At 41.3% G+C, this 14,030-nt stretch overlaps 1 protein-coding gene across 1 annotated transcript in view; it reads left to right on the forward strand.

Annotated features, from left to right (window-relative positions):
* The first annotated feature begins 332 nt into the window (after positions 1-332).
* Positions 333-14,030, forward strand: part of grm5b (glutamate receptor, metabotropic 5b) — a 49,442-nt gene continuing 35,744 nt past the window's right edge. Inside the window, exons 1-6 of the mRNA XM_034548338.1 lie at positions 333-485; positions 1,025-1,277; positions 1,332-1,519; positions 1,727-1,841; positions 9,161-9,235; positions 9,578-9,752. Of these exons, the coding sequence (XP_034404229.1) occupies positions 333-485; positions 1,025-1,277; positions 1,332-1,519; positions 1,727-1,841; positions 9,161-9,235; positions 9,578-9,752 (959 nt within the window). The remainder of the gene's footprint in view (positions 486-1,024; positions 1,278-1,331; positions 1,520-1,726; positions 1,842-9,160; positions 9,236-9,577; positions 9,753-14,030) is intronic.

Consider the following 14,030-nt stretch of genomic DNA (forward strand, 5'->3'; position numbering starts at 1 on the left):
TGTTACTGTGGAGACCAACTCTTCCTTATAATTGGGGGAGCCTGAAGTGCTTTCAGCCGATGAGTCTGAGCCCAGATTCTCTTTTGAATTCCCCAGGTTGCACTGCTGCACCTGTCTCAGCTGTTGCAGTGATGGTCCCACCTTGAAATCCGAGGGAGGGAACGACAAGTCAGAAAAAAGGAATACATTGTTGTCATCCATTCTTAAAAACTCCTCTGTGCCACAAGCTTTCGCCATGGCCAGGAAAAGTGTTCCTCGGACAAGTAGTTTCCTGTGACGGCTCGATGACAAATTTGAGATCTGCTTCTCCTTTGTTACCTCAACGGACCAAGATGATGCTTCGGCTGCTGCTAGTTCTGTCCATTTGGGTGGGATCCTATCAAGCTGACTCTGCCCAGTCTGAACGGCGAGTTGTAACACACGTACCTGGTGACATCATCATTGGAGCCTTGTTCTCCGTCCACCATCAGCCTCCTGCTGACAAGGTAATCTTGTGTTTTTGCGTCTGTGTATGTCTTCATGTGTATGTCTTCATGATGGTTGTTTGTATGTCATAATTATAGCAATTCTGGTTTTGTGACTATAGCTTTTGTGTCATCCTGCCGGGATTTGATTGAAGCACTTTGAAAATGTGATAGAAGTTAAAACAGAAAATGGATAAAATTGTGTTCAGAATAATTATTGGAAAACATTTCTGGGCAAATTTGCAATCTATTGGACAGAGCGTTATAATGCTGCTCGGTTTATTAAGAACAAAATAAATGTGTAGAACAGGTACCTCCGTGCGAGTCCATGAACCTTCAAACTCCACTTGTTTCCCCAGAAATCTTTTCAAATCTAACTATTATTAGTTGCAAATAGAAAAAAATAACGTGAATATAAAACCAATATGAGCCTAGGAGTGAAGCAGGCATGTGTTAAAGCCCAAGTTACAAAATGTGTCTTACAATATGTCTGAATAATGAATGTCATCATTGAGACAACATTGTCATTGCCAGTTAAATTTCACTTGAAATGTGCACAGGTACATGAACGCAAGTGTGGCGCGGTGCGAGAACAGTATGGCATCCAGAGGGTGGAGGCCATGATGTACACACTGGACCGCATCAACAGTGACCCACACATCCTTCCCAACATCTCCCTGGGCTGCGAGATCCGGGACTCCTGCTGGCACTCAGCTGTGGCTCTGGAACAGAGCATCGAGTTCATACGGGATTCGCTTGTCTCCTCTGATGAGGCCGAGGAGTGGGGTGGAGGAGGTTCCTGGGGAGGACGAGGTGGAGGAGGAGCAGGAGGTCGAGGCGGAGGAGGAGGAGGAGGAGGAGGAGGAGGCGGCGGCGGCGGCGCGACGATGAAGTGTGCAGACCCCTCTGCTACTCCAATGCGGGGGAAGAAACCCATCGTTGGTTTAATTGGACCGGGGTCAAGCTCAGTGGCCATCCAGGTCCAGAACCTTCTACAACTGTTCAACATACCACAGATTGCCTACTCTGCCACCAGTATGGACCTCAGCGATAAGGTGAGACCATGTACCTGGAAACAAATATCTAGGCCATTGAAGTTGTACAGACATAGGCCTATACATTTTAGAGGGAGAACTGGAGGGAGAATGAATTGCTGCTTCTTTAATGTCACTTTAATTTAATAATATATAATTAAACATGTACTTAACTGAATATTCTAGATGCTCCTGTATAACTCTGCCATTTTATTTCAATTGTTTCAGAGCCTTTATAAGTACTTTATGCGGGTGGTGCCTTCGGATGCCCAGCAGGCAAGAGCTATGGTGGACATTGTCAAGAGATACAACTGGAGCTACGTGTCTGCTATACACACTGAAGGTAAAACCACCCACACACTGTGTCTGACTTTTAAACTCCTCTTCTAAGCGTAGACATGCACACACATTGTCTTTTCCTTTTTCTTGTTCTCTCGTACTCTCTCTGACTTGTTAAACTGCATTCTTGACTCATTACTTGTATTTACCTGGATCTTATCCAGAGTGACTGAAAATAGTTGGAACAGTAGACCAAGTGGATAGCAGAAACATTTTATTTAAAAAAAAAGACAGGAGTAGTTTCAGTGCAAAGCCAATGATCAAGATTGAAATCCAGGAATCCATATTTATCGGAGCAACAGGGCAGCATTGTTTCAACAAAAAGAAAAGTTTTCAACTTCATAAACGTAAACGTGTTCAGATGCCATTGACCTCAAAGTAGAAGGCATCCTCTCAAATTATGCATGATACCTCAATGACGAATGAAGGAGGGAGAAACATGGATACCTGGAGACGGATTGTGTGCTGTAGACATAGAAAAATAATTGTGATCGACTTTTTGATATAGGAACGGAGATGTACCGGTACTGTACACACATACCTATTCACTCACTTACTCACTCACTCAGTCTGAAGGAGGTTGTGAGTTGTGTCAGTTTGTTTATTTGTGGGAAATGTGTGACAGCTACATGAACTGGAGGACAATTGTGAGGGTTCGGTTGTGCTGGACCCAAGCGCAGACACTGGGAGGCAAGGTTGGGTGGAGGTAAATAGTTTATTGGATAGAACCGGGAGAGCGTAGATGGGGTGGTGAGGTGGAGTGAGCGGCGGCGGCTGAGCGGAAGTGCAGGTACGGGATTCCTGAGCACAGGGAACAGGGGTTAGCAGGAAATCACAAGTAACAAGCAAAGTACGCTTCTTAGTGAAGCCGAGAGTCGAGGTACCACTGGAAATGGTGCAATAATCTGGCAACTGAAGAGAGGGAAGCCAGGGTGTTTTTAACAGGGAGGATGTGATTGGAGACAGGTGCCGGAGATGACGTGCAGGTGTGGAGATGATTGGCAGTTGCCGGAAGCCACGCCCACGAGACACCCACACACACACACACACACACACACACACACACACACACACACACACACACGCGCAACAGGGGACAAACAAGGAAAAGAGAGAAAGGGACGAGTCACAGCCGAGCCGTGACAACAATGTCGTAACAATGTGTGTGTTCATGGCTCCACTGAGAGAAGGCTTGTTGAACCTGAAGAGAGTGACACACACACACACACACACACACAAACACACACACACCGGACACCGGACTCTGGATCCTGGCCTCTGGCCTCTGGCATTGCCTGAGGGCATTACAGCAGCATTTGAATTGAGCTATGAATGGTAAGTGTGTGTGGTAACGGTGTGCATGTATGTGAGTGTACTACATCTGGAACTGAGTATGCACATGTGTGTTTGTGTGTGTGTGAGAGAGAGAGAGAGATGACTGTTATTGTGTGTTGGTAATGCAGAGTTCATAAATATACAAACTCCGTAGCAGCAATCCAATAATAATAATCAATAGGATTTATGAATCGATATATTTGTGTGTAGGAATTATTTACATTACATTTCATTTAGGTGATGTTTTTTTCCAAAGCGACTTACATTCATACACCGTAGACACAGCTACAGGGAGCAATTCAGGGTTAAGTGTCTTGCTCAAGGACACATCGACTAGGGCTAGTCGGGGATCGAACCGCCGATCCTCTGAATGAAAGACAGACCTGCTATCCACTGACCCACAGCCATTATTTACAGTTTAAGCCAAGTAAGCAAGGACTATTTACTAGTGTTATTATTCTCAAATTAATTCCAGTATTTGTCAACCTTGGTGTTATACACAAACACACACAGTGTATGCAGGTATATATACATACAAGGAGAGATATATAACAGACTAAAACCTAGTAACAACATTAATTGATACTAATTAAACCTTGAAGAATTGTATCATCTTTAACTTAATTGAAAATAGTTTTCTTTGCAGCTGTTGAGACACTTTTGCAGATCTGTCTACATTTGTTTATGTCAATAATAGGTGACAGTCACAATATGTTGTCAGAAATAACATGTGTCTTGTGTGTGAAATTTATTTTTACTTTCCTATGAGATCTGTGAATGTGTGTGTGTGTGTGTGCGTGTGTGTGTGTGTGTTTGTGAGCTTGCTGGTCTGCTGCTAATTAATGTTAACGGCAAGACATGGAGCGTTTTATGTGTAAAGGCATTTGTGTTGTGCTACTGGTTGTCTGTGTGCCATTGTGTGTGTTTGTCAGGAAAGTATTGAGCCTTTGTATTTCCTCAGACATGCGTGTTTGACCTTGGAACTGGTCCTCAAGGTTGACTGCCCCCTTTTCGACTAGGGGAAGAGAGCGAGCGAGAGAGAGAGAAAATGGGTTTATTGAGGAAAAGAGGAAGAAGATAAATTGGTGGAATGAGGGACAAGGGATGAAGAGAGAATGAGGAAAGCACGCAATGATAATAACGGCAGAAAACCACAGAAGACCAAGTACTTGGGAATAGATAAGAGAGAGCGTACAGATTGAGAAAGAGGGTGGGGGGTGGGGGGGCTCATCAATTCTCCACATTAACATTTTGCATCTGGAGGCACGAGACAATAGAGACTAATATGCAAGAAACTGAATTATGCATGTAATATTAGGACAGTAATTACATTGACATAATGAAATAATATGATTGGAGAAGGCAATGCCGTGAGTGTTGCTTTCTCCGTGGTAAATAGTATTTGTAATACACGTCTGAAGAGTTCCTGTTCCATTCGTTTGGTATCGTCAGACAAATCAGACACAAAAGACGGATAGTCATTACACAGTTCATGTAGCAACTCAGATGAACTGTGTTACATAGAATGTGATTTAAAAACTTTAAAATAGAATCAAGGGAATTGAAAAGTAAATTGCATAAAACACATGAACAGGCATAACAACAAATACTACATGTATGAGTTTTCATTGCAGAACCACTGACGCCTGTGCTTTTTAATAGACAGAGCAGTAAAGTCTAATAGTTTCTGGAATAAAGTCTTTGTAGAGCACCTTGGGGAGACCAGCCGGTAGCTGAAGGTGCTCAACTGCTTCATTAGGCGCTGTGAAGGGAAAGGGAGGTGCTGTACGTTGTCCTTTGTCAGCAGTCTTCTTTAATCCACCACCATCCACTCCCAATACGGCTCGTATGGATATGCACTCGACTCTAGGTTTACAATCACTGCATATGGCCATTATTGATCACGGTCTGTTGTCACTCTGATCATAACACAAACTAATAATAATTCACCCACGTGGTAGCAATTGGGTCTCAGTCTTTGTTTAGTATCTCTCTCTGAGAATCATGATCGTCCTTCACTGTGTCGCTCTTTCTCTGCCTCCCTCTGTCGCGCTGTTCAGTTTAAATTTCAATTCAGCTCAAGGGGAATTGTTGACATAAAATTTAATGTGTCCCTCAAGTGCGCACCGACAGAAATTAATCAATCTCTCAATAAATTAAGATGCCAACCCTCCATCCATCTCTTTACTCTCGCTCCCCTTTTATCGTTTTCACTTTCTCTCATTTATTTTTTGGGGTATTATTATTTGTTTTTTACTCATCTCCATCTGCTCTGTTTTCTCTCCTTCTCTTCACATCATCCCTTTCTCTCTGTCTCCGTAGCATGACATGTCCTGTGCCTATTTAACTGTCATCGCATGCACAGGATTGAGGAAGATTAAACTGGGATGGGTTTGGGCGGGCGGTGCATAGAAAGGTGTAATGAATGGGGAAGAAGAGAATGACCGAATATGCTCACATATTTATTGTTGGCTCTGACAGTGTTGTCTGATGGGTGAAGATTCAAAGTGGGCTATGGGCCAGTTTCTGGTGGGCCTGCAAATAACAAGAACTTTGTGTTCTAATGAGTCTGGGTCACAGGACTACATCTACTCAAATTGACTCAGACTGCGATAGGAGAATTCATGTTCTGGGAATCCATTTAATGGCTTCTGTTAAGATAGATAGATGGTGTGCCAGTCCAGAGGGAGTATTAAATAGAGATTTCATATTGGCACAGATGTTAGTAAGGTCATTAAGAGAGAAAACTGTCTGAGGTTTTGCCACGTTAAACCGGTTAAAAGCATTCATCAGAGGATATGTCTGCTGGGAAATAGTTTACGAAACCATATGTAGTTACCACCACCTACTGTGATAGACAGTAGGTGGCTGAGAAGTCAATTGAAGACAATCACTTGGGCTTTAATAAATTATGATGGGCATTTCATGCTCTTTCTAGAATGTTTTTAGATCAACCGCTTAAACTGATTAATCAAGAAAATAATTGACAGATAAATCAATAAGGGAAATAACTGTTAGCTGCAGCCTTAAATTAAGTGGCAACATAACAAGGAATAGAATGTCTGTCAATAACTTTACATTTGCTTAATAATTCTTCATTAATGTAGACGGATACTGATACAAACCCAATTACATTGTACAGAGCTTTCGAGTTGATATGTGTGCTGATGCATGCTGTTATGTATTTGTGTTTGTGTGTGTGTTCTATTAGCCGTATAATTCTGTAATCTTGTTTAACTCTGTGTTTGACACAGTGTGAGTGTCAGTGAGCATCTGCCCCAGGGTATTACTGTGTTTGTGACATTCAGCTGCACATTGTTGTAGCACTCCAGATGTGGAATGCGGTGGTGAGTGCATTGGTGAGGGTGGAGGACACCTGGGAGAGGACAAGAAAAGGACAGGGATTGTCAGGAGGATATCCTTTACTTCATCATGTTTACATTTATAGTGCATGTAGTTTTTCTCTGGGTGAAGCTGTGACCAGAGTGAATGAGTGTTGAAAAGAAGAAACTGACAAAGAAGGGAGAGCGAGGAAAGGGGGGCAACATGTAATTGCATGTAATAGACCTGATAAGAGTGACAAGTGGTTGAGGGTGGTAATTGAGAAGGATGGAGGAAGGGTGAGAAGGAGAGTGCAGGGATGGAAACAATGGGAGAAAAGATACAGGAGCACTTGTCTCTGTGTCTTAAAATGTACTGCCTGATTCAGGCTATGAGAAAGCAGGGGTAGAAGAAGCAAGAGGAGGAGGAGGAGAGGGAGCTCAACGAAGGGCAAGCAGAAGACTCTTCAGCTTTGCATTTGATTGCATGTTGTAATTTATTGCAATATATCAGATGATGAACAACGTTGAGGAGGAGAGATCAAAGAAGAAGAGGGTAGAGAGGCATACATGTGAGAAGCACACACTGAGAAAGGATTTTCTTTTTTAATCTTTCATGTTTTTCTGAAAAACATTACTCTAAGCTGTTTTTGATCTTTTTTTGTTTATCATTGAAATGATAGATTTAGATAGAGGGATTATATGGACACAGCTTTGTAGAGGAAACCAACAAGGAGTATAAAGGGACACAAGCACAAAGGGGTTAAGGGGTATAAAGAAAACAGATTGACGTTGTGAATGTGCAGTCTCCATGCTGGATGTCCCAGTTGTTTCTGTCAGACGGCGGGGATGAAACAGCAAGTCACTACATGCTGTATGTGAGGAGTTTGGCTCCAAAATGTGATGGTAACCATGGAGCTACACAGGAGGTAATGGCTGTAGAGTTAACGAATGAAGGGCATGATTTGAGGCAAAAGGGAGAACGTGGTCAGGGTGAATTGAATTAAGCAGGAGTTGCAGGTGTGTAAGAGTGTAAGATGATGTGTTCATTTGACTCTGCTTTGCATGCATACTGTATTTATTCACAGTCCATGATTTGTGACATGCTCGACATATGAGTTAATATTCTTCAAATTAAGCGACGATAAGTCTGCATGCCTTAGTTAGGATTTCAATGTTTGCAAATGTTTGTAAAAATGTGGTTTCTTTGGTGTCCAGTGGTGAGGAAGAGCAGACAGACGGACTCCTATTCTGTCCACGGTGATGTGGGTGGGTCTTTTATTTGGTGGGGATGGGAGTATTTTTGTGCGAGTGTGCTGGTAATATAAAGTAGCATGGAGTACATGTGTGTTTGAGAGATTGAGAGGCAGAAATGGAGTGATAAAGAGACACATGATAGGCTTACCGAGTGTGCATTTGAGCGAGCGAGAGTGTTTGTGTGTGTGTGTGTGTGTGTGTGTGTGTGTGTGTGTGTGTCTGTGTGTGTGTGTGTGTGTGTGAGAGAGTGAGAGCTGTCTCACACATAAATCCCTTTTGAGACTAGAGTGAAGTAGGTTACAAGCTTTATCGATTTTGATGATGGTAACAGTATGAATGTGTGTGTGTGTGCGTGTCAGTCAATGTGTTGCAGGGGAAGCACAGTCTGTACCATCTGTCTCCCATTCCTCTCACTGAGACACTAATTACAGGACTTTACACATTGGCCTGACTACACGCACACGCACACGCACACTGAGATGTAGTAGTGGTCAGGGATTGTGGGATTTCTTATACTTTCTGCGTACATTTCCTCTTCCTCTCTTTCCCCTTTTTTCGGTGTGCTATACTTTCCTGCCATGACTTCTCTTATCTTTCCCTCACTCTATTTATATCACTTTTTCTCTTTTTACATCTATCTTTTAGACTCTTCAATTTAAATAGAGCACAGATCAATAATACCCAATTAGACTGCATTCTATCATCGATAATATACAATACTCTGTAAAAAGGAGGAAACATTAGAATATGTAATAGTCTGATTGAGTGAGAAAACAGAAACAGGAAAAGATCATTTTGACGTTTTCTTACATTGACACAGGAGGGGAAGGGATAAAAGGGAGAGGAAGAGAAATTAAAGAGGGGAATCCTATCATATTCTTTGCCAGTGTGTACAACCATTCATTAGCATAAATTCCAGGTCACCCACTTTCTCTGGCAAAAAAACGGATGCCACAGTGGAGATGCTTTCTCTGACATACATTAGAGCTTTCATGAGTCGAGCAGTATCAGGCAAGTTACTGCAGTGGGCATGTTTTTGGGCAATATTGCCTATTAGGGAGAATTAGACCATTTATGATAGCACAAGTCGGTTTGCACAAGTCAGCCAAAACCATAATTAAATAAATTGTTTTATTGTCATTATTTAAATCTTCCTCTCTATAAGCATGCAATTATATATGTCTCTATCCATCTACACATGCATCCATGTTCATTTGTTCCTTTTAATAGGATCATTAATGCTCATTGGCTCCAGGTTGCCCCGTTATCTGTTGGTCTCTCTAGCCATCTATCTATCTTTACACACATCCACCTATGTTCCTCAACATTCAAACAGGTTTCTGAGTCATTCTAAAACAAAACTGAATTAATTAAATATTCCCCACCCTTCCCCTTTTTTATGGTTTTCCAGGCAATTATGGTGAAAGTGGGATGGAAGCTTTCAAGGACATGGCAGCAAAGGAGGGCATCTGTATCGCCCACTCTGGTAAGATACTCAGGTCAAGAACACCACTGTTAACTAAGCAATATTAATTCCATACAGGACATACATTTGTCGTCAAGTCAGAGACTGCATTATATGTTTGTGCACAGACATCTACTAAACAAGAAGACATGCAGTGCATTTCACAAAAAAAGATTGGCCTGTTATTCTATTACCTTGGAGATCCGTTTTCACACTGTGGGTGTCAGGTGGTTGACACTTGAGCACAATAAAATAGAGAAACTGTGAGAAAGAAACCCCAAAAGAAACTCTGCACTTCACAACGCACAAAGCAACAGAGATCCAAACATCTGTCACAGACCATGTTTGTCTTGTTTTTCTCAGGTAAAATCTGGAGCAATGCTGGAGAGCAGAGCTTTGATCGGCTGCTGGAGAGACTGAGGGGCCACCTGCCTAAAGCCAGGGTGGTGGCATGTTTCTGTGAAGGCATGACTGTCCGCAACATCCTCATGGCTATGAGACGCCAGGGGCTGGTAGGAGAGTTCCTACTCATCGGCAGGTCGGTGGGGCTATAACATTATACTGTATTACATAGAGCAATGGTATATTTCCATACATTCCCCATGTAATTATTAATATGATATGATAAAAATGTTTTCCATGTTTTAAAGCCAAGCAGCTACATTCAAACTGTGGATTTCAGCTACTGGATGTTTGTGAGGGCAGATGGAGAGGCAAAGCTGTGGCTCCACGCTCTTCTCTAAAGTTACCCTCTTATGAGATCCATTGATGATTATAAACACAGAGCTATTAACATTAAAATGAGAAGAGCCCAGCTGGTAAATATGCACTATAAATTTCAACCAAGTTCTGTGCATAAAATGTGCTTTCAGCTGGTGATTATGAAACTTCAAAAAGAACTTCAACCTGGTCTTTTTACTGCAGTGCCGGTTGCATTTCCCCCACATTTATTTGTTATTCTGCACACATCTCCAGATGAAGGTGACTGATTTGGCTCCAAATATTGCCCAACTGAAACACCGGCAGGTGTTACTTGCTGATTTTGTAATTTATTTAATTTCTTTAGAAATTAAGCAAATGACTAATAATATTAATAGATGAATCCCTATGTTAGCTGAACCGAGATAGACAGATTTAGACATTTCTTCTTATGGAATCAGTTTAGTTTCTAGTTTGTTTCTTTCATAAATGGGCATTAATGGCTTTTATATTGCGGGTGAGGTCATTAATTTGGTGGCGATGGCCTGCTTCTGCTGCAGAAGTGTGCTCCATATTGTATACTTGTATATAGAGTTGTAGCCAGGGCTTGACATTATCACTCAACAACATGTAACATTTATTGACTGGTAAACCAAACTCTTGTTTGAGTCTACTTTGTTTTACAAACTCCTTTTCAAAGACATTCATTTGTCCAGTTAATTTTGAACCAAGGAACCTCTGTGAAAACCTTTTGCCATGCCTCAGAAAAATGGTGGAGCAGCAGTCTTTGTATCAGAGACATAGAGAGCCTATTGAATGGTGTTAAATACCCAAATAGACTGTCGAGCTAAACTGTACAGCAAGAGACAGTGTTGCTCTTTATACATTCACAATAACGCACATGGACAGACACGCTGTTTTGAATTTCGGTGTTGGTTTTCACATTAAGCTTTGTTCTCGCTTAGATGAGTTCCTCCTACGTTTCACTTGCAAAAATAACCTTCCAAATGGGTTGTTTTTATCTACCTCTGTGTGTATATATGTCTGTGAGTGTATGTGTCTGTGTGTGTGTGTGTGTGTGTGTGTGTGTGTGCATGAAAACTTCTTCTCAGCCCTTTAGTTGCCATGCCAACTGTGTAATAAACCTGAGATGACAATTGAATTTAGCACCTATGTAAGCCAATATGCAGAGAACAAAATAGACTTTGAATAGTTTGGACCCTTAATCATGTTTTTACCATTTATAATGCCACAAATGTAATTCTATTCAATTCCTTTCTACTCCTCCCGCAGTGATCAGTGCTTCAACTAAATCGTAGCCAACATCATTGTTGTTGTCATCGCCACCACGATGCTCATTTTTCATCCTACTCATCATCATCATCATCATCATCATCATCTTCATCTACATCTACATCGTCATCGTCGTCATCCTGCTGAGAGTGAGGTAAAGTACTAAACCATACTCTGTGTCACCTGTTGATTGGGTTTCTTGAGATGTTTTTTAACTTGTGACTATTTACAATGCAGATGGTTTTGATGGACAGTTTCAGTTGAACACATCTGTTTATCAAACCGTCTCCCGTCCTGTAACAGCTACTGTGAATGTGCCTTTGAGCAAAACACCTCACCTTCCAATGGTCAGCAGGAGAAATATAATGGAAGCTCTCAAAAGTAAATATGTGGAAGTGGATACAAAAAATAAATAAAATGCGATTCTCAGTGGGTTTAACGCTATATTATTTATTATTACTTTCCAATATTACCCTAATTCAGGGGCTGCAGAAACCTTTTTTGTTTCATCCTGTTCAGCTCCATCTTAAGAATGCTGTTAGCCATTTTTTAACGACAACTACTTCAATGAACAAGCAGGCTGTTTTGCTGCTGTGTCACTCGGAGTGTGAACACATAAGAGAGACCTTTTCCAATAAACCCAGTATATGGTTTTGGCGAACTAGAAACGTTTGAGGGTTCTTATCCATGCGTCTGGTTTGTCTTGGTTTCTTGTTTTTCAGAGCACCTGCATGAAAGAGAGCGGTATCAGGGGGATAGCAGGATTGTCTCTAGCTTTACACTTTCTTTGCTGTTAGGTAATCATAGGCAATTGGACCAATTATCAAAATAATAGCAAAAGCATTCTTGGATGAATAAATGTGAACAATAGATACAAAAGAAGGATGAAAAGACCACTAATGGTACACCACATTAGCTCTGAAATCCGGCACTGCAATTTGCTGTTTATTCCAACATTCAACCAAATAAAGTGTTATTTGACATTAAATGAAGTTGTTAAATCATGGAATTTTAGCTGACATGAACCTTTGCCAAATTAAAATGACAAACAGTGCAAACAGTTTCATTAAATTATGCAACATCATCTAGGAACTAGTTGGAACAGTCGCCCTCATTTCATAGTTTCACACTTACTATTTGGCTTGTGTAATGAAAACAATGTCCTAAGGCTATCTTATGGAACCTAGAGACTTGTTAAAATAGATTGTTTTGCAGTACAGTATATCTTGTAGTCCTCCATCTCTGGCCAGTCTGTGTCTTGATTAGGTTGTTTAATTGAATATCAGCCTTTGTTAGCGTCAGTATCATAAACGGGCTGTAGTTGTAAATTGGGAGAGGGTTACGGGTGGGTGCACTGCTCACTGGAGGTCTGTGGAAGGAACCTCTGATTAGCCCAGTTGGGCAGACACCCGTTTAACACCAGGATAATTATATTACCCCGAGAGCACATCAACGATTATTCAGGTACCTAGGGCAGATACGCATGGTCATTAATAGAGTAGACCACTACAAGATCTCCAGATTGCATTTTTACTGTTGAGATGGGCTGTGTGCTGGATGACGTACAATAATTACTGTCTCTCTGTATTATTGCATCCTAACATTGCCTGGATGTGATGTGTCCATCTTGAGTCATCTTGGGGCTTTTTTTGAATTGGGTGATGAATCCTCAGTTTTTTTCTTTGATCTTAATCCTCGAACCTCTCATAGGGAACTCATTTTGGAAAGACTTTTTTTTACATGAACACCTTAGTGACAAAAACATTAGTCTGAAAAGGTCCTTTGTGACATGGCTTTAGGACCCTGCTCCTCAGACTTTGATAGCAACTTCTTGATTTCTCCACCTTTAAACTCTTCCTTCTGAATCCAACTCTGTGGCTCTTCTAGGCTTGCCTCCCTCGTCATAAAGTATTTGCACTATTTATCATTTAGAAATGTTTTAAATAAACAGTGCGGTGACATTACACTTTCAATGAACTGATAAATTGAAGTTTGTAATTAATGAGTGCATTTTTACTCGTTGACAGTTTTTAGAACTCCCCAAGAAAAACCCCTCGAGCGTAAGACACGGGTTGAGAAGAAGCCTGTGGGAGGGGTCGGCTGTAATAGACCACACAGACCAAAGTTGTTGTTGCACCTAGAGGAAGCAGGGTATAAATATTAAAGTGTGGAAACAGGCTATTTTGTTAACACATGTGCCAATGCCAACAATCATGACCACAAGGAAAGTTGAGCGGATTGCTTGGGAAAGAAAAGCCTGTCTCACGCATGTTATTCTGTCACTGCCCTTGTCATGTCCCTTCCTGCGTGAGTTTAATGATAACACGTCGTTTGGAGACCAGACATACTCATCGGAGGTTCCGCTTGGTAGAAGTTCTTGAAGTGTCTGACCCCCTGTCACCGGTCAGTCATGTGGCGTGGAAACCACAACAACTTCAAGCCTAGCAATTACAAAATAGCAAGTTGTATCGTGTGTACACTGATCTGACCATTTTTTAAATCGAGTAGTGTGATCTTGGCTTTATGTATGTGAGCCCAGAATTGATTATTACACTGACAAAATACACCATAAAAATGAGCATAATATAGAAAGACAGGAATATTTAGTGCAGTCGTCAAGAGTCTGTCATTGCTAGTTATTTACATCAAAGTGAAATGTTAAATGTTTTCAATCAAAAAGCTTTAGCAGATGCTCAGGTTCACTGTGTTTCTTGTTTTAGTTTTTTTTTATATTCGTCTTCCAGAAATAATCTTAAAAAACCATCAGGTCCAAAGGCTAACTACCACATCACAAGAAAACTATGATGCACACAGTCTGGATTTG

Source organism: Cyclopterus lumpus, chromosome 13 (assembly GCF_009769545.1).
Source record: "Cyclopterus lumpus isolate fCycLum1 chromosome 13, fCycLum1.pri, whole genome shotgun sequence".
Classification (NCBI taxonomy): Eukaryota; Metazoa; Chordata; class Actinopteri; order Perciformes; family Cyclopteridae; genus Cyclopterus; species Cyclopterus lumpus.